Raw genomic sequence first — 26,288 nt, forward strand, 5'->3', positions numbered from 1 at the left:
GAATTCTATGCCTAAATGGGTAAACTGGACTTTCAGGGAAAACACCTTCTATTAACATATATTATTTCATGATATCTATCTCAAGTAATAAATCTAAAGTGTAATTACTGTTTGGGCTTGCTTCCTAATGCCTTTTAAACCAGTGGTTCCCATATTCTTTCATGTCATTCTTGGCCATCTGGCCATTGATATACATGTATATCGGACCAGTTACCCATATACTGAGATGCATGTACTGGATATAGTACATCCCTTTCATGCCCATACATGGAGATCCCTGTCTGAATCAGCCGCACAGATATGCCCTGTCTTCCTCCATATACTGTCTGTATGGGCATTCCCATATGAAGTCCTGTTAGATATGGGCTTAATATTGATGACACCAGGGTTCTCCATATATGGGCATAAAAGGCATTCTGTTAGAGTGGTTCCCATGACATCACAACATACAATCCCTTTTATGCCCATACATCTGAACCAGCCACACCGATATGGGCCATGTCTTGGCCATCTGGCCAGTGATATATTGTATAGTGTATAGTGTTATATATATCGATGACATCAGGGATCTTCATATATGGGCATAAAAGGGATTCTGGGGAATACCCATATATGGACTTTTACATAGGTGATGTCACCTGTGATTTCACCAATGATGTCACAGTGATGTGTCAAGGGGACCACAGAGTCAGGCATGACCTTCAGAGATACACGGTAACATGGACAAGATGTGCATCACAGTGACATCAGAGCATGATGTCAGAGCGGCAAACCCATAGACTGTAAAAATGTGTACACGGACGTCTACACACGGACAAGCTGTAACATTTCTCATGGTAAACTGCGACCTTCGTCGCAATAAACGATAGTGTGATTTTGATGTTGTGGGTGTGTATGTGTATTTTGTGTACAGTTTGAACTCTTGGTTTTAAGCTGTCTTTTAGAGTAAAACCGTCTTCTCTTTTCTCCACCCCTCCAGTGACATCTCACTTCGCTACAAAGACGCCCGACGTCGCAAACAGGAAGTCCCCGGAGACCGGGAACGACCCCTGGGCAACGGTAACCCGCCAACCCCTTCTGGGCGGAGCAAACTCAACGGCAGCTCTGATTCGCTGCGAAGCAGGAAGTCATGAGGGAGGAGAGAGGAAAGCCGGTTAGAGTCTGTTCAAATAAAAAGAAAAAAGAGAGAAAATGAATGGGAAGAAATGAAGGACTAAAGAACAGACACATGCCGACATCACACACATACAGAGATGTCTTTGTGTGTGTCTGTGTGTGTCTGTCTGTGTGTTTGTGTAGTCTGCTGTTCTCGTGCCTAAACCCGAAACATTGCATCATTCCAACGCAGGCTTCTCCACTTGTCAGCAACACTAAAAACCAACACACACATACAGTATTCACTACTAGAGCCCCTTTCCCACAGGGAGTCCATTGCTGCTTAAAAGATATTGGGCAAAGGCAGTGGGTAGTCGTTCACATGTTGGCCTCCCTTACAGAGACGTTCTGTATGTCGTCTGTTCCCACATTAGATGAATGTTACGGGTACAGCACATACTGCGTGCCGTGAGAGGTGTCTAAAGCACACCGGAACGAGGCATCTGGGGATGATGAGATATGTATTTCAGACTAATAGAAATCCTCCACCGCCGCACTCATGCCTTCATAGCTACTGCTAAGTTATCTCTTTGCTCCAGTCGCAGCTTCACCGTCGCACGCGTACGCTCTCTCTGCCCAGCGCCCACTCCCTACCTACGCCAGGGGTCTTCAACAGGGGGTCTGGGACCCCTAGGGGGTCCTCAAAGTTTCTATTAAATCTTTGTGTGATATAAACTTTTTTTCCCTTCTTTATATTAACCACTTGAACCCTAGCATCCATATTCTGAGAACTTTAGCCAAAAATAGCAGATCTACAAGCTCGGATATTTTCGGCAAAGAGGTTTGGTATAGAGGGGGGAAAAAAGAGCACACCAAGTGCAGAGTGAAAGGTCAAGTTTATTAAGTATTGACGGTTCAAGTGGTTAAATATCTGAAAACACAAATTGACATGAATCCAAAATACACAATGATTGTGCAGTCAGACGATGAAACTATATGGAATCTATGAAAAGGTTGTGGGGGTCTCTGCTTCAGCTCTCTCTCAACTAAGGGGCCCTTGGCCTGAAAACGTTGAAGACCCCTGCCCTACGCAAACAACCTTGGAGTTGTGCTGCTTTTAAAACACCAGGAAGTGCAGACTCCTTAAAGTAATTGCATTGTAGTTGATAATCTGCAATGTAAAATAATATATTTCTTTTCAGCACATCTTAGCTAGACCAACATTCTTCAGAGACACATTGTGGCAATCAATCAAGGAAGGAAGGGAGTTGGGGCATTCGTGGAGCACAATAGCCTGGCATTCAAGACCAGTAGCTATTCCCACAGGACGCCAACACATGTTTACATGCCAGTGGAAAAGGGGCTCAACACGTACACACACACACACACACACAGGCAGGGGGAGAGGCATCTGCACGTTGGATGGTCATAATCGAAGGAGTGGCAACAGAGAAGTAGGGCAGGGATGGGCTTGGGAGGTTAAAACCCATTTAGAACGGGTACACATTATTGTGTATCATTATTTTATGCTTTAACTATTGGAAAAATAGCAGATATACACTGCGAGCTTGCAGATCTGCTATTTTTGAAAAATCGTGAAAATTAGAATTTTGACCCGATTCTATAAGTGTCTTTTGAATCCTTCGTAGATTTTTTGAAAAACCTATGTTTCTATGTCAGCAATCTGGCCCGCCATCGTCAAAGAAAAGGTCCTTTTCAATTAACTGGAGCTCAGTTAGTCTGTTCTTGAGAGACTACTATGTCAGTGGTTCTCAAACTTTTTCATGTGAAGGACCCCCAAAATTATATTTATTTGGCCACGGACCCCCATCTCAAAATATTTAGTTCCAGGGACCACCCAGAAGCAAAATTTGAGTTACAAACGTTCGCTTTGAAAATACATATATTCAAAGATTTGCACACATTTTCACGACTTTTTCAAAAATAGCAGATTTACAAGCTCTGGTTAAAGCATTCAATAATTCTAGGCCTAAATGGGAGTGGTCTGTATATGTTGGTAGTGGTTGCGTAGTTACTATGGTTATGATTCCAACACAGGGACTTACCTCATTGTATTATTATTTTTAGTCGGATATTCTGTTTGAATCATAAATGGGAGAAATTGTATTTTGTTATTTATATGAATCGAAATCTGGGGTGACAAATTATTTTTGTGGGTTTGAAGTACATAAGTGAAACATGGCTTAATAATCAAAAGGGAGAGAGGTGGTTATAAATAGTAGGAATGAGCTCTCTCCCTCTCATAAGGGTAAGACTGGGAAAACTAGCTCTTTGAGGATCGGAAAGGAATTGTGTATCGACCAATAAAAATGTAAGGCAGTTTCCCCACATCTCTTAGATGCACTGATTCCTAAATGAGAGATGGGCGCGCGCAATATGGCTGCCAGCCTTTGTAGATAAGCTATAAGCTAGTAGGTCCATCCTGTTGTTGTGTAGATCAGTGCAGACGAGGGGGTCAGAAGAACTGGGTCAGGTTTCATCCACCACTATGCAAACTTCAAGGACTTCACTCTATTGGCCGCCGTGTTTTATTAAGTCAGTGGTTCTCAGCCTTTTCAGGCTGCGACTCCCAACATAATCATATTTGAACTGGGGACCCCCCCCCCCACCCTGACGAGCACTAAGAGTTGAGGCATTACATGTTGTAGAACACGGTTCTATTGTGAAATAACGCGAGGAGTTGTGAGCATGTAGATCAGCTATTTTCAGAATTTCTGCCTCTAATATTTGACAATTTGGCCAATGTTTAATTTGAAATTTTAGAGCTATTAAAAAGGCCTTAAATTGTCACTTTAGAAATGTGCATATACCCTCTATACACTTAAACTTTATGTTGGTTTGTTTACTATTGAGTGAGAAAACAATGTTGCACATTAAGTTAATCATTTGGGGACCCCCCCAAAATAATTTGGGGACCCCCCTGGGGGTCCCGACCCATAGGTTGAGAACCACTGTTTTAAGCAACATGAGAGATTAAGAATATTCAAACTGACCAGTCAGAACAGAAGCTTCTATTCCAATATTGTCACCCTGTAAAATCCTGTTTCTAAAGTTTTGGAAATACAGAAAATGTTCCATAAATCTGAAATACATTTTCACTGGTTTGTCTCAAACCAAATGGAAAAGGTATTTCAATTTTATAGGAAGATATCAAAACAATTGACTTCATATTGACTACACTTCCCAGAATGCTTAGCAGCACTGCTCCTCCACTGAGCGAGTCCTGGAAGAATGCTTTCATAGTTCATAACCAGTAATTACTCTTCATATTCTGACAGAGACCTCTCTTTAAAAAAAGACAGTTGCGATTTGTAAAAGCTGTAATATATTCTTGCTAATCTAACTGACGACTATATATACGCTGCAAGAACTCTAAGTTTGTTATTGTAATGTTATTGTTTTGTTTTTTAAAACGTTAAAGAACATGAAACACTAGATTGTTGATTTGTGTTAGAATTAGAACTGTGTTACTCTACTGCCCCCTGCAGGCAAACAGCAGCAACTAGATGTGTAGATGGATAGCGAAGGTTTAGATTTTAGGTCACCAACCTCTATGCATAATGCCAACTAGGATTCATACTGCCCACTTGTGTACCAACAGTAGACTACCTGTGGTAGGAGAGTAGATTTAAACATTTCCATCAAGTCCATTGCAGACAGTTACCGCTGTTTGTTTCTGTAGGGGTGTCTTTGTAGGACATACAGTGTTGTCTTTGTAGGACAGTCTAATGTAGCGGTTCCCAACCCTTTCTGGACCAGGGCCCACTTGAAGATCTCAACCATCATTGTAGATCTGCTATTTTTGAAAAATCGTGAAAATTTGAATTTTGACCTGATTCTATAAGTGTCTTTTGAATCCAAAGATTTTTTGAAAAACCTATGTTTCTATGTCAGCAATCTGGCCAGCCATCGTCAAAGAAAAGGTCCTTTTCACTTAACTGGAGCTCAGTTAGTCTGTTCTTGAGAGATAGATAGATAGATACCTTTATTATCCCAAGGGGGAAATTCAGTTGTCCAATTGTAGCACAGCAGTATACAGCTACTATGTCAGTGGTTCTCAAACATTTTCATGTGAAGGACCCCCAAAATGATATTTATTTGGCCACGGACCCCCATCTCCAAATATCTAGTTCCAGGGACCACCCAGAAGCAAAATTTGAGTTACAAACGTTCGCTTTGAAAATACATATATTCAAAGATTTGCACACATTTTCACGACTTTTTCAAAAATAGCAGATTTACAAGCTCGCATGTGAGCTTGTATATCTGCTATTTTTCACTGGTTAAAGCATTCGATAATTCTAGGCCTAAATGGGTTAAACATGAAGTGGTCCGATGGTGGCCTGCCTGCACATTCCCCAACGTGTCTATTTTAATTGTAAATCAATTCGTTGTGTTTCGGCTTGGATCAACGGAACTAGCGTATAAGTTCCTATTTTTTTCGGTATCTCAAGGAAAACAACTTTTTCTAGATTTTAAAGGAAAACATACATTAATGTTTTAATGATTAAATAAAAAGGGCCCTGGCCCCCACAGGTTGGGAGCGGCTGGTCTAATGTTCATCCAAGACAATCCCTCTGGTCCAGCCATAGCTTGCTCAGAGAGCAGGGTGGAGGGCTTAACTTCATCATCCTTTAAAACAGGAAGATTACTTCAAGTGTCCATAATACATGCAAATGCATACAGTATAGGAAACTGTAGGAACTACTGTGTTTTGACAGCAGGTGTTTATGATTTTGCCTAAACTATTTCAATAACTATTCAAATTACAATACTTTTAGTGGTAGAAGAGAGAAGTGTTGTTGGTCTATGTTGGACAGATGATTAGTGCTGGCTGGTTCTGTAGGACAGACAGACAGACAGACAGACTGGTTGTCTCTGTTGTAGGTAAGCTGGGGGTAATGTACAGCATTTGTTCTCAACCTTTTCAGGCCTCGACCCCCAAAATAATCATATTTTAACTGGGGACCCCCCCACCCTGACGAGCACTTGGAGTTGAGGCATTACATTTTATATAACACGGTTCTATTGTGAAAATAGCCGATCTACATGCTCACAATGCCTCACAATTTCTGCCTCTATTTGACAATTTGGCCAATGTTTAATTTTTCATTTTAGAGGTATTAAAAAGTTCTTAAATTGTAACTTTAGAAATGTGCAGATACCCTCTATAAACTTTGTTGGTTTGTTTACTTTTGAGTGAGAAAACATTGTTGCACATTAAGTTAATCATCTGGGGACCCCCCAAAATAATTTGCCCCGACCCATAGGTTGAGAACCACTGATATACAGTACAAGACTGTCATGTCTTTACTCTTTAAACCAAATCCACCTAAAAAGAAGGGATGTTGTTGAGTTATTACTAGTCTTTACTAAGCTACTTGAGTGACAGCTTTAAGAAAACAAGGCTGTAAGTGGAAATAGCCTTTTTTTTCTTTTAACAAGTCTTAAATATATTACATCACATGTTCTCTTATATTGCCTGTTAGCTCAAACTGGATGTTATGGACACTATATGGTCTGAAAATGTGATGAAAATGCCTATGTTCTCGTTTTTCGTTAAGTCACACCCTTCTAAAGTTCCCATTATGTCCCAAACCACATGCTGTTAACCGAACTCGGAACAAAATAAAAAGGTTTGTCGACTGACGTCATCAAGTCAAACTGTAATTTGTACAGGACATTTCATATGCAGTCAAACAACTCCACGTGCTTCACAGAAAATGCACAGAAACTTGCAAACACACTTCATCTCTTTTAGTTTTTTATATTATTGATCTGAACCAGGTGAAAAGAAGGACATATCCACTCTTCTTCCAGGGCAGGTATTAATATTTATTTATTAACACCTTGACATAATAAAACATTTCAGCGTAGTAATAACGGTTTATACTTCATCAAAGGCAGGAGATAAGTTAACTTTCTACTACTTTTCAGCACCACTTCTTTCCCATCTCCTTTGGGGAATGTAAAACGACCAAGGTAAAAAAACAAAGTTGGATGGTTTACTCGGATGAGATCATTTCTGGAGATGCTAGAAGGAGAAAAACATTTTTCCAAAGATTCAAGACGGAACCGTTTATAGTCTCCCAACACTGAGCTTGTTTCTGAAGATTGTTTAGTTAGTTGTGGGTTCCAGTCGTATGTGTGTGTAAAAACCAAATAGGTGAAGACAGGGACAACGTGTTGTGTGTTTGACTTGGTGCTGTTGTTGTAGGACAATTAGTGCTGTTTGTCTCAGTAGGACAGAACTTGTGCTTTTATTTAATTTTTGGCCAAATCGATACATTTGTGTGAATGGAGTCCAGAACAATTCTCTTCTTTCTGTGAATGTAAATCAACATGGATTCTGTGCAGTCCCTCTCTCGGCCACACAGGGGCAGTAGAGCATCTATCTCTCCCCTGTGAGGTCCAGTTACAGTACCTTGACAACAGTTTAGTGCTGTTTAGTCTGTAGAAGCCATTTTGTACGTGGTTTGAATAATGTGAATATGTCAAAGGATGTTAAAGAAAAAAAGAAGGAAAAAAAAGTGATATGCTGCTGTAACATGTTATTTTATAATGTTTACAATAAAATCAGCTGAAACTCATTAAACCAAGACGCTTATGACACTGACTGATCATTACCGTTGTCTGTTTAGTCACTCATTTACTAATCTCTCACGTCAGTCCTTTTCTTTTGCAGATGGGTTCCCAGATTCCTCACTTACAAACATTATGGACCATTTCACAAACACAGCCCATGTGCTTCTGCTTCACCTTAATAACCAGCTAACCAAGGGCCTTAGGCCAGTGGTCAATTCCCCTGGGCATCTTCTGAACTGCGAAGAAGTCACTTTTTATTCATGATGTTGTCTGACAGATAGAGGGATTTGTAAATGACCACACCTGTATTGTATGCTATATTGAACAAGACATCTGTGTGAGTAGACACACTCACTCTTGGATGTAGTTCAAATTGGGGCCTTTTCTACCAGCAAAGAACCGGTTCTGGTTCTTTCTCCTGCCTATGGGATGAACCAGAGGTGAGCTTTTCCGGAGTTGGTTTCCGAACCGTAAAAGTTGGTTCCGAACGGGAACCACAAAATCCTTGGTTCCTCTGGTTCAATCATGGTTCAATCTGGTGGAAACTCAAGCCGGTTCACAAGAACGAACCAAGGTTCCAAGAAAGTTGAACCGGCACTGGTTCTGGAACCGGTTCTTTGCCGGTGGAAAAGGCCCCATTGAGTTCTTTTATGCACATTTTCTACACCTCTCAGAGGTCTTTGGGGGTCTGCAGATGAATCTGATGTTAGATTGGCGCTGAATGCAGTTGTGGTCACACTGTGAGGCATTTACTGCAGATGTGATTGCAAACTGTTCTTTGTAGACTTGGGGGTACTTTGATACATTGAACAATTATCGCGCTTCAAATCAACCATTTTCTAAATGTTTAAATGGTAACCCCACACCTCAGAGTTGAATATAAGCAACACATTGCATGACACTTTGTCACCGAAGCATGAATCCAGTTGTAGTGTCCCAGTTAGAAGGACTTGGGCAGGAAGCGTCCTTTAACGTTTACTTGGCCGCCACGGCAGAGAGCTGGTCCCTGATCCGTCCCAGGCCATCCAACATGGTGTCCAAAGACTCTCTGCTCAGCTCCACAGTCACCGAGGACCCCCCACCTCCTAGACACGCTGCTTCCTCTATCTGGATGGACATTGGAAATAGGAATAAGGAAGATAGCAACTACACAGAACATGGTAAATGGCATTTTTACCGCCAGAGACCGATCAGCTAAAACTACCAGCTTCACAGTGGCGTGGGTACGAATGTACCTTCCACTTAAAGGGGAAGATCACCCATTTTCAATATTGAACTATGTCATTAATATACCTTAGAGCAGTGGTTTTCAAAGTGGGTGACGGGGCACCCTGGGGTGCTGCGACGGCAGTCCAGGGGTGCCGCGAGATAATTTGTGTTTGGAATTTATTTGTACACTTAAAATATATTTAGTATCGTTTTAAACTTGAAGTGCAAAGTTATTTTCAGTCAGTTCTAACCAACATGGCTATTATCTCGTTTTCCTCGCAACATAATCGCTAAAATATATTATAAATATAAGGTGCTGGGAGTGAAAATTATGAATATAATGCCTCAGATGAAAAAACTATGTACAGGGGTGCCCCGAGCCAAAAAGGTTTGGGAACCCCTGCCTTAGAGGAGTAAAAAGTTACCCCCCTTATGAGTTGTCTAGAACTGGAGGATTGATTTTGGGGTTTGGATTGTAAATCACACCGGTGTGATGTCATCTCGGTGTGATTTGCAATACAAACCCCCAAATCAATCCTCCAGTTCTAAGCAACACAGAAGGGGGGGAACCTTTTATTTATTTCCACACAACTCCTCTAAGGTATATTAATGACAATATTGAAAATGGGTGGTCTTCCTCTTTAAGTAGTACAACAAATGGAGAAAATCTACAGGGTTAGGGGTGAAAGTGTTTAGCTTTATGAAAATGTGCCAAAAATAGGAATGCCAGGGTTCATTTTGTTAAGATGTGTACTATGTTATAATGTACAGTATCAGTATATCTAGGCGTACCTGTAGTTGTAATAAACAGGAAGGAACGGCCATGCGGCTGATGGAGTCAGATGCTGTCATCATGTCAACTCTCCAATCCAACTGCTTCAGCTGGGGAAGAGAGACTGCATACACAGTAAATCCATCCATGTAATGGCACTCTAATGTTGCACACAGTATATGATCATATGATTATTATTATTTTTTAAACTCACTTTGATTGTTGAGAGCCTCATTTCTCCACGCCACACTGAAAAATATAGAAATGAGCTGTCATTAACCTGATCTACCCACATAAAAATGTAGGAATTAGCTGTCATCAACACGATTGACCACAATCTAACTGATCAACTATATACTCCCTTGTAAGACTCTTTGAAACAGGTGGGAAAATACACCTGTGTAAACTGTATAATTGCATACAGAATCTGTGTTGCAGTATTATGTATACTATACTTATAATATATCACTTTCCCAGGCTTTATTTACCTTGGGAGAGGTAAGAAATTATCAACTTTTATGTTAGTAAGGGAAAGTTAGCCTCATGCTGGACCAATCTGGGAACTAAATCATTTCCAACATCTTTCTTCACAAATGTGTTCATAAAGGTGTCTACCTCTGAACTTTCTCAATCACAACTCCCTCTGGAAACTTTGTGGGAGCCTACATTTTTAGGTGTCCTACTGTAGTAGCAACAGCAATAGCAGTCGCCCTGAGGCGTCTTACTAGTTATACAGTATTATAATTATAATAGAATCTATAGAAGTGAACCTGTGTTCCAGTATTATCTTGGTGATGAGGGTTTTGAGGTTGGAGTGGAAAGTGTCTGGGAACACAGAGAGAACCTGCTCCACGGTCTTCATGTTGGACAACACAACGCAGTGAGACAGGCTGTGGAGAGCCAGGACCACCTGCAGAGATAGATAGGTACAACACACACACACACACACACACACAAGAACAACATCAAAATTGTAGGATAATTGCATTTTATGAATGCAATTATTTGTTCTTTTTAACCATATCGCCGAAAATAGACGATCTACAAGCTCACGTGTCACTCACAACGCAACAGGTCGGCTATGTCGATCTACAGAGCTTGGCGCGGGGCGCCCGCTGGCCTACCGGTCCAGGGAAGTGCATGCATACCACATACTGTAGGCTCGGTGTAGCCTAACAGCACGTCGCTGGTTCGAGTCCTGATCCTGACTACCTTTTAAATGGTAAATGGTGCATTTATATAGCGCTTTTATCCAAAGCGCTTTACAGAGATTGTGCATTACATTCACCCATTCACGCACACATTCATACACCGGTGGCGGAGGAAACCATGCAAGGCACCAACCTACTCACCGGGAGCAACAGAGTCTTGCCCAAGGACCCTTCGACATTAACTCAGGGGGAGCCCGGATCCGAACTGGGAACCCTTCGTGCTCTAATAACGGTTTCTCTAGCCCCTGAGCTATGCCGCCCCATGTGGGTGCTACTAGTTGTGAGGACCAAATTACAAGTACCTTTGCTGCGTGTCACTCCCCATCTCTCCCCCCATTTCCTGTCAGTCTACTGTCCTATCAATAAAGGCATAAAGGCCCAAAAAACATATCTATAAAAAATAATAAAAAAATTCAAAATAACTCTAAACATATTTTTAAACCTTAAAAGATTTATCCTATGATGATAAGGAAAGTGGTCCTTAAAATGTCACATTCTACTGTACTTGTAATTTGGTCCTCACAACTAGTAGCACACACACACACACACACACGCGCGCACCTGTTTAGCTTCTCTTGTAGAGATGTTGAGGATCTCAGCTGTTTTCTCAGCCAGCTGTTGTGACTCTGTTGCTGCAGGTGGAAAACTCTGAGCACACAACTCACGCACAGCATCCTTAGATGGAGCCTGACACACGCACACACACACACACACACACACACACACACACACACACACACACACACACTTACTTCAATTTAATTTCAAGGACCCCCAATTTGGTATGCATCAGACCACTGACCCCTATAACTCTGACTGTAGACACTGTACAAATATCACCCCCCCCTCACGGCCCCCTAGGGGTCCGCAAAGTGCGCAGACCCCACTTTGAGATCCATTGGTTTAGTATGTTAGAAACTTAGACACATAATACAACGCTGTTATAATGTAATACAAACAATTAGTTCATAACACAATACTTCAATTACTTCATCTAGGCAATTCTGATACATTAACTGCTGCATTAACTAGACACAGACAGAAGAAGTAAATGGTTGACATTTGACGACAAACTACTGTTTAGAAAATAAAAACGTTATGGGAGGGGGGCATCCCGTTTTTAATCTTAATGAATTTGTATTGTGTACTGTAGATGTAATTAAATGGCAGTGAAAGCTTTTGAAATGAATACCTTGAGAAGCAGCTGTAAGGAAGAAAAATGTTCATCTGCAACAGCAGCCATGTTGACGTGCGATGCACGTGTCATGTGACTTTGCCTGTAGGGGACGATGGGAAATGCAGTTCTACAGCCGTATCTGTTCCCTACTCAACTAAACTTTTCAGTTTTCGCCCCCTAGTGGCGGAAAAAATTACCTCTGGGAACTCAGATTGCTACTAAACCAACAACATGGACAAGTTCATAATCAAATGTATTTGGACAAACTAAACTCACTACATTCAAAATAATATAATGATGAAGAGGTTGAGTTAAGGTGGCCTTGCTGGCCTGGATTTCTCACTAAATGATAGCCATTCAGATTAAAATGGAGAAAACAAAATACAATAAAATAAAACCCATACATGGGATTTTATTCCTACCCATATGTATCCCATGGTGGATTACATTTTATTGGTTGGTCTTTAATATAACAAATTAATTGTTTCTTAATTGTTGCACCATTACACAATGTTGTATTCCAACAACTCAAGTTGCATAATGAAAGCTGAATTGTATCATTCCCTTGTTGGGTCATCAAAATGGATACATGTTGTCCTTGTCCTGCAATGTTTCATCTCTAACCTTTTGGCGTCCCCTTTTATTGGATATAAACCACATTTGAAACAATAATTTCATTATAGCTACTGTATGTGTTATTCTTGGTGTATTTATTGTTTTATACAAAATAAAATCAATCAATCAAAGTTGAAATAGACTAAGAATATTTATTTTCAACTTAAAGGACAACTTTATATTCATATTTTAGGTTGCAATAAGAGAAAAGAAAGGATGAGTGTTAAAATAGTATAGGCCTAAGTGGCTAAAATGTATTTTAGCCACAATAAGCCAGTGATTTCTTTATTAGGCTACCATTTACAGCTAACAGTAACACTAGCCCCCATAAGTCACATCTGCCCATGAAAGATTGTGGTGCATGTTGGGAATGGGCTTATTGTGTCTAAAAACAGTAAAAAGACACAGCCAGCTTGTATATGCCCCTACCCACTGAAATCAAAATCATTAAAATCGCTATTTTAACACTCATCTTTTCTTTTTTCTGAACCCTTGTTGTAAAAAACAAAGTTGTCCTTTAAATAACATCCTAGGATAATATTTGGTTGGCACGTTTCAATGTTACAGCAGCATAAGGGTCACACTGTCTAGTCCAAACCCAATGCACTTATTTCTTGGTTATCAAATTATCACAGCGTTGTCATCACCACTGGTGGTATACCAACATTGACCATATTAAGACCTACCAATGTCTGTGGAGATCTTCTTTCAGATTCAAAGCCTAATTTATGCTCCATCCCACTATGGCCCAAAATAGCACACCTACAATTTATCTAACAACTTGCAGGTCTGCAAAGTATGAATACGGCTTAATGAGCGTTAATGTAAAAACGTTATGTATTAAAGAGGCTGATTCTACAAATGCCTTCTAAATCAATATTCTCAAACCTTTTCATGTGGGACCCCAAAATGATAAGTATATGGCCGGGGAGCCCCATAAAGTGATTGCATGCATGCAGGGACCCCAAGAAGAGAAGATTTGTGTATCAACATTGTGTGTGTGTGTGTGTGTGTGTGTGTGTGTGTGTGTGTGTGTGTGCGTGCGTGCGTGCGTGCGTGCGTGCGTGCGTGCGTGCGTGCGTGAGTGTGTGTGTGTGTGTGTGTGTGAGTGTGTGTGTGCGTGAGTGCGTGTGTGCATGCGTGCCTGGGGCTTCAAGGATGAAACCAGAGATCAAGTTATTAATTTGATCCGAACTTCACTTCAGCCTCTTTAAAATAGAACACAGTATCTTTTACTGTGCTGCTATGTTGGCACCTGATGGCCGTTAAAGCTGGCCTGATGCATTCGGTTTGATTCTCCATATAGATAGCAGTTTGTTTTTAGGTTTGTGATACTTGACACAATGCTGTGTTGTGTTGTGTTTATTGATCACATTTAGCTCTGATCAGGGCATATCCCTCCAGGACCCTCCTGCTGTGGATTCATTAAAAAAACAGCTTTTAAAATGGTCATACCAGTCCTCACCAATGCAACACGTTGCAGAGAAAAGTTCCAGGTCTGAATACCCCTTTGCAGGCCAGCACCTGGGTGAGGACTGTCCAGTTGCAAACCACAAGCTATACAATTCTGCTGCAATCAGCAAGTCGTTGTATTGTGAATCTTTGGTGCATATGGACTGGCCTTAAAGACCAGTCCCCACCGATGCTTTGCAATGCAACAACTCTTGCAACCTCTTGCAACATTATCCCAGACTGTGCCGACCTGCTGCAACGGGTCAATTCAGGCCGCTGCAATTTCTTGCAAGTTACAACTAGTTCAGTGGCGTCAGTTCAGAAAAAGCTAAGGTATGGCAACATGACTGGTGTCTTGCGCGCGTGCAAGACACCAGTCATGTTGCCGCAACAGGCATGATACATTTAATTTTTTCCCCCATTTCTATGGTTTCTTGGGCTGGATATGGCAGCCTGAAACGGTTGTTCAAGTGCAGCTACACTTGGCATGTTATTAAACGTGCCACAATTAACAATAATGCATTGCACCTGTGCAGCAGACCTGCGGAACCTGGGAATATACCATTTGTGAAGATACAAGTGTGGAGAATATAGGCTAATTATAATACCTTGTTAAAGTGACCCTTTTGTTAAATTTTGCATTTGTAGTAATTTTACTGTAATTTAACAACATAGTCAAAGAGACATTCATGGGTTTATATTTAAAAGTAACTTTTATTTTCCCCCCTGGACCCAGGGTATGGCAGCTGCATACCCCTGCCCCTGAACTAGTTGCCTTGCGAATTATGGTGTGGACTGGGCACACTAATGATTCAAGCAAAGACTATATTATTTCCTGTATTGCTATTAGTTTTTCAGCCCAATCACTGCTTTATTATTTCCCACCCAGCCAGGAGAAGCTAATATAATATTGTGTGTTTTTAAAGAGTGGTCAGTGGTGCAACCATATAGGCTAGGCTACAGACACCTGGTGAATTTATCACTGGTCTGAGAGAATGTAACACTGAGCTGCTATTTCTGGACCATAGTTAGATCAGAGCTTTTGAAGACTGACTGACTGGCTGGCTGGCTGGCTGGCTGGCTGGCTGGCTGGCTGGCTGGCTGACTGACTGACTGACTGACTGACTGTCTGTCTGTCTGTCTGTCTGTCTGTCTGTCTGTCTGTCTGTCTGTCTGGCTGACTGACTGACTGACTGACTGACTGACTGACTGACTGACTGTCTGTCTGTCTGTCTGTCTGTCTGTCTGTCTGTCTGGCTGGCTGGCTGGCTGGCTGGCTGGCTGGCTGGCTGGCTGGCTGGCTGACTGACTGACTGACTGACTGACTGACTGACTGACTGGCTGGCTGGCTGGCTGGCTGGCTGGCTGGCTGGCTGGCTGGTTGGCTGGCTGGCTGGCTGGTTGAACTTTACAGTTTGAATGTCAAGGCCATCACCAGCCTCTGCTCTCTCTTGATTTTATTTCATTTTGCACAATGTCAAAACAATACAAAAAACAGTACACAGAATATAAAAATCGAACCTCTGTTCGAAGTGGAGCTGTGTGTGTGTGTGTGTGTGTGTGTGTGTGTGTGTGTGTGTGTGTGTGTGGGTGTCTGGCCTGGCCTGAACAACAGCGCCCTCGTGTGGTCACAAAAGGTCCTGTAGGCTACAGACAGACAGACAGACAGACAGACAGACACACAGACACGGCCACACACACGGCCACGTATAGGGAGCTTGTGTTCCACACAGCTCCAAAAAGGGAAGTGCCAGGTGGAGGCAAAATGAGGAACAGTTTAAAGTAAACACTTAATGTGCATTTAATTTCTTGGCTATACGGAAATAAATTACAAGCTCACAACGCTTCACAATGTGACACATAGTTTGCTTGTAAATATGCTATTTTCAAACATTGTTAACACATCTTGACAAATCTCTGGGGTGTGCCTGCCTGGCACATACATGAAAATTACAAAGACTATAATTATAGGCCTATCTCTAATATTTTTGTATGTACTATTTAGCCTAGGCTACTCATTACTGATCATGTTGTTTGTATGCTGCTTTCTTTATATGTGGACCCATGGGTCTGAATAATAAATATAAAGATTCTTATTTTTGTTGACAAAAATCATCTTATGAATATTCAACAAATTACGTATTAGCAGCTCGTGAATATTCAACAACCCATGACGTATATCGTAGGCTACCAATCACCAACAGGGGGCGGGACCGCGCGCCAAGGGCGTCACAAGGGGGGAAAAGTGGGACTGAGTTACTAGGGCCCAAGGTGGAGGGGGCCTTCATTATTTAGCTATTGAAAAGATCAGATCTACAAGCTCGCAGCACGGCACTCTGTGCTGCTATTTTTGAAGTCGTGAAAACGTGTGCAAATCTTTGAATAGGCCTATATGTATTCTTTTAAACGAACATTTGTAACTCAAATTCTGCTTTGGGGGGGATCCCTGGAACTAACTGGAACTGGAAACCTTTGAGATGGGGGTCCGTGGCCAAATACATATCATTTTGGGGGTCCTTCACGTGGGAAAAGTTTGAGCACCACTGACATAGAAACATTAGAAGGATTTGAAATGTTCAAAGACTTGTTTTAAGATTTTTCAAAAATAGCAGGTCTACAGCTCGCACGTGAGCTTGTAGATCTGCTATTTTTCAATAGCACAAAATTCATGGGTGGCCCACAGTGAATCCTTGTACCCAGGGCAGCCCAGAATTTGGTGCGACACCCCTGCCGCGCGCACACCAGAACGAGCCTCCAGCCTGTTGATTCTTGGCGACACTTTGCTCTCTTTGAAATGAATATAGCAGCTATTCAATGAATACACAGTCACAGCATTGTGGTGCTTTTAGGATGGACTTTTTGTTTGGTTTAAGACAAGAGTCCAGCTGGACAACTTGGACAAGGAAGCAGGTTTTTTGACAGATCCTTTTAGTTCAGTAGATGATCTTCTTGTTTTGCGCCGAGGACTCATCGGGGAGCGAAAGGCATCAGTTGAGTTCATATTCATAATGAGGGGCTGCAGTTGGACTGAGGCTGTCGTTCTATTAATGATATCTAAGATCATATCTTCTCCAAGGACTGCACTGGAGAAGGAGAAGGGAGAAGACTTCTCTGCAGTCTGAAGTGATCTGGCAACAAGGTCAGTTTATTTATTCCAGTGGTAGGAAAAGGTATTCAAATGTTTAACTTAATTAGGCTATAAGTATCAATAACACTGCAATACTATGTTACAAACCAAGTAAACGTCCAGAATAAAACAATTACTTGAGTAAAAGTACAAAAGTATTGGTATACAAATACATATACTTAAAGTAGGCTACAACAGTAAAGTATGCTACTCATTATAAAGAATGAAGGTAGGCTATAGGGCTACCATTTCACAAGTCAAAATGTATAAAACTCTTGATAGCAGATCTACAAGCTCAGTCACAACACAATGCATCGCATAGGAGGCATTGTGAGTTTGTAGATCTGCGAATTTGGCCGAAATTAATAGACTATATTTTGTAATAATCTACAAAGTAGCCTAAAGATTTTAAATAAATGTAGACTACTTGTGCCAGTGGCGAGTAAAAGTAGGCTACAATATTTGGATCCAAGTAGTGGAGTAGAAATAAAATTGGGCTATTGGAAATTGTAAATAGGCCTACTCAAGTAAAGTAGGCTACAAATGAATAGGCCTACCCAAAAAGTAGGTTAAGTAAATGTAGGCTACTTCGCTACTTTAAACCACTTTCTCTGAAATCACCATGGCAGCCCACAGTAAGCCCACTCACGCAACGTGATGTGAAAATAAACACAATGGTGTTTAAACAAACACTATGGTGTTTATGTAGAAGACTCCAGATTGTGATCTGTATTCTGCAGCCTATCTTCTCCTCACAACAAGCACTGTTGCTGCAGCAGTGCTTCAAGTCTTCATGCAGTTGCAACGAGAGCGAGAGAAAAAAGAACCTGTTTTTGTGTCATCATCCCGATCAAATGATGAGAGATCTTGACTTGTGCAAGAAGTTGTGCACGTGTAAAACTTTGACACTATCTGTAACCTGCTGCTTGCACAGCAAAGTGGGTGTTCGTGATCTAGACCAGTGGTTCTCAACCTGTGGGTCGGGACCCCCAGGGGGGTCCCCACATTATTTTGGGAGGTCCCCAGATGATTGACTTAATGTGCAACTTTGCTTTCTCACTCAACAGTAAATAAACCAACATAACGTTTAAGTGTATAGAGGGTAGACCTATATTATGCACATTTCCAAAGTGAAAATTTAAGGACTTTTTAATACCTCTAAAATGACAAATTAAACGACAAATTAAACATTGGCCAAAATGTGTCAATTAGAGGTAGAAAATGTGAAAATAGCCGATCTACATATTGTGAGCATGTAGATCTGCTATTTTCACAATATAACCGTGTAGCCTATACATAATGTAATGCCTCAACTCTTACTTAGTGCTCGTCAGGGTGAGGGGCTCCCCAGTTAAAATGTGATTATTTTGGGGGTCCAGGCCTGAAAAGGTTGAGAACCACTGACCGCACATGGGGTTGGCTTGAATGGTGTGAAGAATCATACATTCAGGACGTTACATTTCACATGTTATAAGTCAACACACAACTTATAACTGATTATGTGCTGATTCAATCGTTCTGTTTGGGCTACATTTTTAGAATGAGAGCTAGTCTGTGTTACATCTTGTGGGTTTTCATAGGAAGTGAAATTGCTCAACTGGTGATGAGTTTGGTAAATTCAATTCAATTCAATAAACATGCATTTACATTGCCAAAGCAGAAGTGTACACAATACAATACAATACAATACAATACAATACAATACAATACAATCGGAACAAAATATGTACAGGTGAAAGGACTGTGTTTTCATGCATCAAGGTTACGTGCAGGCATATCATGGATATACAATGTTTTTTAAGGTGGTCTGTTGTCTCTCTCCCTGCCTGTCTCTTTTCTGTGTAACTCTCTCTTTCTTCAATGTTACCCCTCTCTCACCCAGCCCTACTATGGGCTGTGATTTTACATACATTTAATGTAGGCCTACATGGCAAGGCATACATGAACAATCATATGGCAGTGTTTCTCAACCACTGTGCCTGGGGACCTTTGGTGTGCCCCTGAGAAGGGTCAAGTGTGCCCCTTGAAACTGCTTGAAAAAAATGATTTAAAACAGTGAAAGTGAAAACAGCCGATCTACAAGCACACAACGCCTCGCGGTGCGAGGCGTTGTGTGCTTGTAGATCTGCTGTTTTCACTACTGTTGTGCGACAGCCTTGTATGATGAAGCAGGGCTTTACTTTGCGAAGAAACGTACAAATTTGGAACTTGGAGATACAAGGTTTCTTCCCGACAGTGACGATATTTACACCCCCGTATTATGTTGGTGTGCCCATGGATTCTTGGGACATGAAAAGTGTGCCCATGCAGAAAAAGAGGTTGAGAAACACTGATAAATGGAATGTTAAAGCTATTCCAGAGATATCTCGCCATCTCTCTCCCCTGACTTTCCTAGTTTTGCTCCCATAGTTTTTGGAGCGGTGAAAGCGCTCCCAATAGACAGGTATGTCTGTGGGTGGCTGGCTATGTGGCTGGCTGGCTGGCTATGTCCGTAGCCTGGCAATACCTTGAGTGGCCACACAAGTTAAAGGAGGGGCGCTGTTGTGCAGGCACACAGGCACACAGGCACACACACACACACACACACACACACACACACACACACACACACACACACACACACACACACAGGGCATAGCTGCTCAGATTCACCGCTCCACTTCGAACCGAGGTTTGATTTTTCTCTTTCCCTCTCTCTCCCCCTCCCGTCTTCTCCCCTTCCTTCTCTGTCCTTGCTTTACCTCTGCCTTTCTCCTTTGCCACTCTTGGTGTTTTGACCCCTGGCCCATAATTGTATTAAACTCACTGAGTAGTTTCTCATGACAGGGTTTCGCCTGTTGCAGGATTAGAACACAGACTCTGTTAATAACACACAGCACACAAGTCCATTGACTCACATCAGCAGCCCTGCAGTGCAGCCGTCAGATAAATGGGTCATGATGGGTCATTTTGACAAGAAGACGGGAGCATAATAAGTCATTCAATTTACTGACCTTCAATAGTTTGATTTGATTACATTTCACTCTTACTTGCTTTGTGTAATACGGTACAGTTGTTTTTGATTAACTTCTTCTTTCTCCTTGTATCCCTTTTTGTCACCTTTGATTGATAGATGCTAGTTTACTGTGCAGCCATATACTGTAGAGCGGGGGTCTTCAACAGGGGGTCCTCAGAGTTACTACAGGGGGTCCTCCAAATCTTCCAATCCTTTTTATATTAACAACTTGAACCCTAGTGTCCATATTCTGAGAACTGTATAGCCAAAAATAGCAGATCTACAAGCTCACAACGCCTCGCAGTGCGAGGCGTTGTGAGCTCGTAGATCGGTTATTTTCGGCAAAGAGTGTTGGTGTAGAGGGGAAAAAGAGCAGACAAAGTACAGAGTAAAAGGTCAAAATGACGGCTCAAGTGGTTAAATATCTGAAAACACAAATTGACATGAATCCAAAATAAACTGATGATTGTGCTGTCGAATGATGAAACTATATGGAATCTATGAAAAGGTTGTGGGGGTCCCTGCTTCATCTCTCTCAACTAAGGGGTCCTTGGCCTGAAAACATTGAAGACCCCTGCTGTAGAGTAGACTGTATCTTGGTCAATTGTTCTCATGTTTTTGTTACTTAGATTGCTTTTTCTTGACCACAAATGTTAAGAATGTAATTTCTATAGCTAGACCACTGATTCCCAAACAGTGGGTTGAGACCCATTTGTGGGTGACGGATTTTTTTTCATCGGTCACGACTCGAGTAAAAATCCCATGTTCTTATATTTCAAAGGATGTTCCCCTCCCCCAATATTTATTTTTTTATTTTTATAAATATATATATTCTTAATACATCCCTTCCAGTGCCAGCCCCTAGAGGGCGCCAAAGAATGCCAGGGTATCTCCCATAGGCGAGCGCATTAGCATCCGGGGACTCACGTTGCAGTGACGCGCGTGCTCACGTTCGTCACGTCATGAAAAGGTCCCGGATGAAAATGGCTACAAAATAGCTATTCGCTTTTTCTCATTTAAAAGATCATTTTTCGGCGATTTCGCCGTAAATAAACCTCGCGCCGCCTCCCTAAAAACACAATCCAGAGAAAATGACCTTCAAAGATGTGGGTTTGCATTGGATTCGGCGGCGATTCGCGGCGATTCGCGGCGGCGTTACTCGTTTACGGCCGGCCGGGGGGCGGCCGGATCTCGGTCACTGGATGGAAAATTTAGGCCGGGGCTTCAGTAGGCCTCGGATCATTTTATTCATTTCATTAAAAAAGCTGCATTAATTCGGGATCGGCACACTGGACGTCGTACCGCCGGCGGCGCCGAACATTCGGTGAACATTGGGGGGCTCAAAAATGTATTTTAAACCATTTTTTATGGAATATATCGTCGGACCATGTAAAATGGCTCGCTGGAAAGCGTAGGACGAGCCAGGACCACCCACGGCTCTACAAGCAGCTCAGGGTAAGTAAAATAATAAAAAAAAAATTGTATTGGATTGAAATAAAGCCGAACTTGTTCGGGATCGGCACAATAAGAGTTAATACATCTAAGAAATTCCATGAATTTATAATATATATATATAATCAAGAAGTAGTGAAACAACTGATCTGGAAGCTTGCAACACGGCGTGATGCGACGCTTTGTGTGCTTGTAGATCTGCTCTGGATAAGGGCATCTGCTAAATGCCTACATTTCTTACCAATAGGAAGGAGGATAAGGGTCAATGCCCCCCCTAACATTAACTTAAAGGATGATTACGTAAGTGAAGCATATAAGCATGTGTATTGTGCACATGTGCTCTATTACAACTACCGTTAAAGCCTTATAGTTTTAAACACTTAGGCAACATGAGACAAGAAATGTATGCTACACTTAGGTTATAAGCCCATTCCCAAGATGCACCGCAATCTTTCATGGGCAGATGTGACTTATGGGGGCTGTAAATAGTAATGAAGAAATCACCTGCTTATTGTGTTTGAAAAAGACATATTGGTCCACTTGTACGCATGCCCCAGGCTCCCCACCCACTGAAATCAAAATCGCTAAAACGATAGAAAGCAGTAAATGAAACAATTTTAACACTCATCTTTTCTTTTCTCTAAAATATGAACCCTTGATGTAAACAACCAAAGTTGTCCTTAAATATTGGTTGATTGTAAGCTCTGCTGATCTAGGATCTGAAGTGTGTAGTCTCTCTGGATGAGAGCTCATCATATAAATGAACAGAATGCAAATACCCAGCGTTTGTCTCCGGTCCAGGGCCCTCCAGCTGGGCTGTTTGGGTCCTCCCCAGCCCAGTGTTAAACCCAGGGGCGTCACAAGGGGCGGAAAAGTGGGACTGAGTTACGAGGGCAGCGCGGCACCAAGTGCTGCGCTGCGAGCTTGTAGATCTGCTATTTTTGAAAAGTCGTGAAAATGTGTGCAAATCTTTGAATATATGTATTTTTTAAGCAAACTTTGTAACTCAAAATTTGCTTCTGGGGGGTCCCTCCTGGAACTAAATATTTTCAGATGGGGGTCCGTGGCCAAATACATATCATTTGGGGGTCCTTCACATGAAACAGTTTGAGCAGCACTGACATAGAAACATAGGTTTTTCAAAAAACCTTAGAAGGATTTGAAATATTCAAAGACACATTTTCATGATTTTTCAAAAAATAGCAGACCTACAAGCTTGCAGTGCGGCACTCGGTGCCGCACTGTGAGCTTGTAGATCTGCTATTTTTCAATAGTTAAAAGTACGCACCCAGGGCCCAGAATTTGGTGCGAGCGACACCCCTGCTTATACCGGCCCACAATCCTTTGCTGTTGATGTGGAGCCATGCTGCAGTGACAGGAAGTACCCGCAGCAAAGGACTTCACACACAAACACATTGTTTGTTTTCTCGTGGTCTGCCAAAGAGAGCAGCAAGTGAGAGGTTGCTAAACACCAAGTTAGAGCTCGCTAGGCAACTGCAGCAGAGCAGCCACAAAGAGGAGGAATGGTGGGTGGGGGGAGATAATGTTTTATGTTATATTTCTAAGCTCTATATTATAAGATTTTCTTAGCACTTTTCTTTCTCGCTTCACACACAGTCCCTTCATTTCTGTCTCTGTTTGTGCACCTCTGTCTTTCTGTGCTGCCGGCACAGCTCACTCCCTCATGCACGTTCTAGGGGTGCATCTCTACATTCCGACATGTCTCCATTCCGACATGTCTCCATTCTGACACTAACCCTATCTCTTACCCTAACCTTAAAGGTATATTCAGTGATTGTATTTCATTCAAATAAAAATATAATTGGTACATTTTCCATTCATTCTCCTCACTAGAATGTGTGCTGACCATATAAGGACTTCCACCATGGCCTGTGTTGCGAGCATAGCTAGATTCGGTTTTCAGAGGTGGCCAGCCAGTCCTCGACCAATTAGGGTAGAGTATGGCCGTAGTTATGTTATGATGTTTAGTTATGATGGTCAAAATAAACGTTTTGAGAACCACAGTCGCTCTGAATTAAGAATGTCTGCTAAATGTCTAGATTGTAATTAAACTACTGAACTCATAAAATGCCACAGTCTCGTAGTAAATCAGTATCATACATATCCTGAAGCTGGAAATGTAGGCCTACCGATATTCAGTGATTGGGTCTAATGACCAAAACGAAAACATTATAATGGTGTAAAAAATCTATAAAAAAAACTAAACATTTCCACGCTGTAAGGCCAGTTAGGGACAAGATGACCCCCGGCCACTTTCATTATCACTGAATACACCTTTAACCTCTGTGGAAGTGTTGCCATTCCGACAATAAGAAGCCACTGTCGGAGTGGCGACAACATGTCGGAATGGAGAGCGCCCCCCACGTTCTAGTGCCTCAGTCGGTGCTACTGTGTCCAGTCAGCTGTGTTAAGTTCTTAAAAGAAGTGTGGTCTGTGTGTGTTGCAACATAAGGTGTGTGTGTGTGTGTGTGTGTGTGTGTGTGTGTGTGTGTGTGTGTGTGTGTGTGTGTGTGTGTGTGTGTGTGTGTGTGTGTGTGTGTGTGTGTGTGTGTGTGTGTGTGTGTGTGTGTGTGGCGTGGGAGAGGGACCATGTGTGACACACCCACACCCACCCACACACACACTCATCTGTTAACCACATGTCGGCTTAGCATTATTTGATGGCATCAACTTGAAGAAACTTTCTTGAGATAGGTAACCTACACTATACATTTGTATTGTATAATACGTTACATGTTTTAATGCACTTTAAAGCATCTGTGTGACATATTGATTAAAATAGTCTTTAACCACATGAGCACTAGCATTACTATTCTTGTTGTAGATCAGCTATTTTCAGCACTTTGGTGTAGATTTGGTGTAGATGAAAAAAAAGGACAGGGCCAACTATAGACCCTTGGGTGACCCTGGTCAATGGAGTATAGAGGTTAAAGATGGGGAAAAGATTGATTTATGAACACAATTCAGTAAGTTATTCACAGTGTAAAACATTTCGCCAACATCGACCAAAGATATTCGGGTGAAACTTTTTTATGACTTTGGATCAAACAAACCAAACAAACAAAAATAAAGCCATCAGCTGAAAAATTAGGAAAGTTTATGTACAATATTTGGCCAAAGCTGTGAATAGAGTGAGATGTTATGTACACTGGTATGGTCCAAGCTGAGACACTGTTGATTATAATGTTTCTGATCTAGGATCTGATACTTGTGTTCCTAAATATTGGTTGATTGTGATGTATGGAATCTAAGGAACTTAGATATATACTGTATTAGTGCACATCTATGTTTATTAGAAGTTTTTATTTATTTATGAAAAGCATCAGCTAAATTAGAGCACCCTCTCTCTCTCTCTCTCTCTCTCTCTCTCTCTCTCTCTCTCTCTCTCTCTCATATACACACACACATACACATTGTCACTGTCGGGTAGAAACCTTGTACCTCCAAGTTTCAAATGTGCATGTTTTTTCGCGAGGTAAAGCCCTGCTTCATCAGACAAGGCCGGTGCACAAAAGTAGTGAAAACAGCAGATCTACAAGCACACAACGCCTCGCGGTGCGAGGTGTTGTGTGCTTGTAGATCGGCTGTTTCCACTACTTTAGTTCATTCTTTTTAATGATAAAAACGAACGGTTTTGGACATACAAGGTTTCCACCGGACAACGACGACATGCTGAGCTCTCACCACAGGGCTGTTTTGGAGGAGCCTCGTTCACAACCCCATAGAGAATCCTGTTATGCAGTCACTCATTCAGCTGCACTTCCTACAGCTCTAGCTTAGCATAATGTAGCTGTGGCCTGGACCGTGTTGGCACAACGAAGGAGGAACCTGCTGCAGTGTTGCCATTGCCAAGTCTGCTTATTACAAGCCACTTTGGTCTTGTTTCTTCTGCCAAGTTGCTTGTAAATATTGGTTGTTGCGGGGTGCTTTTTGGGGGCTTTTTTCTAAAGCAGGGGTCTTCAATAGGGGGTCCGGAACCCCTAGGGGGTCCTCAGAGTTACTACAGGGGGTCCTCCAAATATTCGTGTAATAGAAGCCTTTTTTCTCCTTCCGTCCATATTTTTGGCAAAGAGGTTTGGTGTAGAGGGGAAAGAGAGCAGACTAAGTACAGAGTGAAAGGTCAAGTTTATTAAGTATTGACGGTTCAAGTGGTTAAATATCTGAAAAAATTTAGCTGCGAGGCGTTGTGAGCTTGTAGATCGGCTGTTTTCGGCAAACGGGTTTGGTGTAGAGGGGAAAAAGAGCGGACTAAGTACAGAGTGAAAGGTTAAGTTTATTAAGTATTGACGGTTCAAGTGGTTAAATACCTGAAAACATGTAGATGAACCCAAAATACACTAATGATTGTGCTGTCAAACGATGAAACTAAACATGGTATCAATGGGTTGCAGGGGGTTCCTGCTACATCTCTCTCTCGACAAAGGGGTCCTTGGCCAGAAAACGTTGAAGACCCCTGTTCTAAAGTCTTATTGCTAATTTGGGCTTGCTTCTTAATGTTGGTTAAACCACTTGTTCTCAAACATTTTCCTATCAAGGACCTGCAAATTTGCAGACCC

General features: G+C 41.8%; 2 protein-coding genes across 3 annotated transcripts in view; one reads left to right on the top strand and one right to left on the bottom strand.

The window, feature by feature from the left end:
- Nucleotides 1–7,715, top strand: part of LOC308294616 (phosphatidylserine synthase 2) — a 34,387-nt gene extending 26,672 nt beyond the window's left edge. For both annotated transcript variants that reach the window (XM_080737354.1, XM_080737355.1), the window contains exon 13: nucleotides 980–7,715. In XM_080737354.1, the coding sequence (XP_080593480.1) occupies nucleotides 980–1,133 (154 nt within the window). In that variant the 3' untranslated portion in view covers nucleotides 1,134–7,715. The remainder of the gene's footprint in view (nucleotides 1–979) is intronic.
- Nucleotides 7,716–7,859: 144 nt separating this feature from the next.
- commd9 (COMM domain containing 9) lies at nucleotides 7,860–12,156 on the bottom strand. The gene is made up of 6 exons (XM_080737359.1): nucleotides 12,086–12,156; nucleotides 11,455–11,580; nucleotides 10,453–10,592; nucleotides 9,897–9,931; nucleotides 9,703–9,806; nucleotides 7,860–8,808 (listed from the first exon to the last, which is right to left on the bottom strand). The coding sequence occupies exons 1-6, from the start codon at nucleotides 12,134–12,136 to the stop codon at nucleotides 8,677–8,679; spliced, it is 588 nt and encodes a 195-aa protein (XP_080593485.1). The 5' UTR covers nucleotides 12,137–12,156; the 3' UTR covers nucleotides 7,860–8,676.
- Between the last annotated feature and the right edge of the window lie 14,132 nt (nucleotides 12,157–26,288).

The sequence above is a fragment of the Nannobrachium achirus genome (assembly GCF_963921795.1).
Source record: "Nannobrachium achirus genome assembly, chromosome: 11".
Classification (NCBI taxonomy): Eukaryota; Metazoa; Chordata; class Actinopteri; order Myctophiformes; family Myctophidae; genus Nannobrachium; species Nannobrachium achirus.

Coding starts and splice junctions, on each gene's coding strand:
- commd9 (XM_080737359.1), bottom strand. CDS start 12,136: ATGGCTGCTGTTGCAGATGAACATTTTTCTTCCTTACAGCTGCTTCTC. Junction 11,581..12,085: donor CCTTACAGCTGCTTCTCAAG/GTATTCATTTCA, acceptor TGCGTGTGTCAG/GCTCCATCTAAGGATGCTGT. Junction 9,807..9,896: donor TGAGGCTCTCAACAATCAAA/GTGAGTTTAAAA, acceptor CTGTGTATGCAG/TCTCTCTTCCCCAGCTGAAG.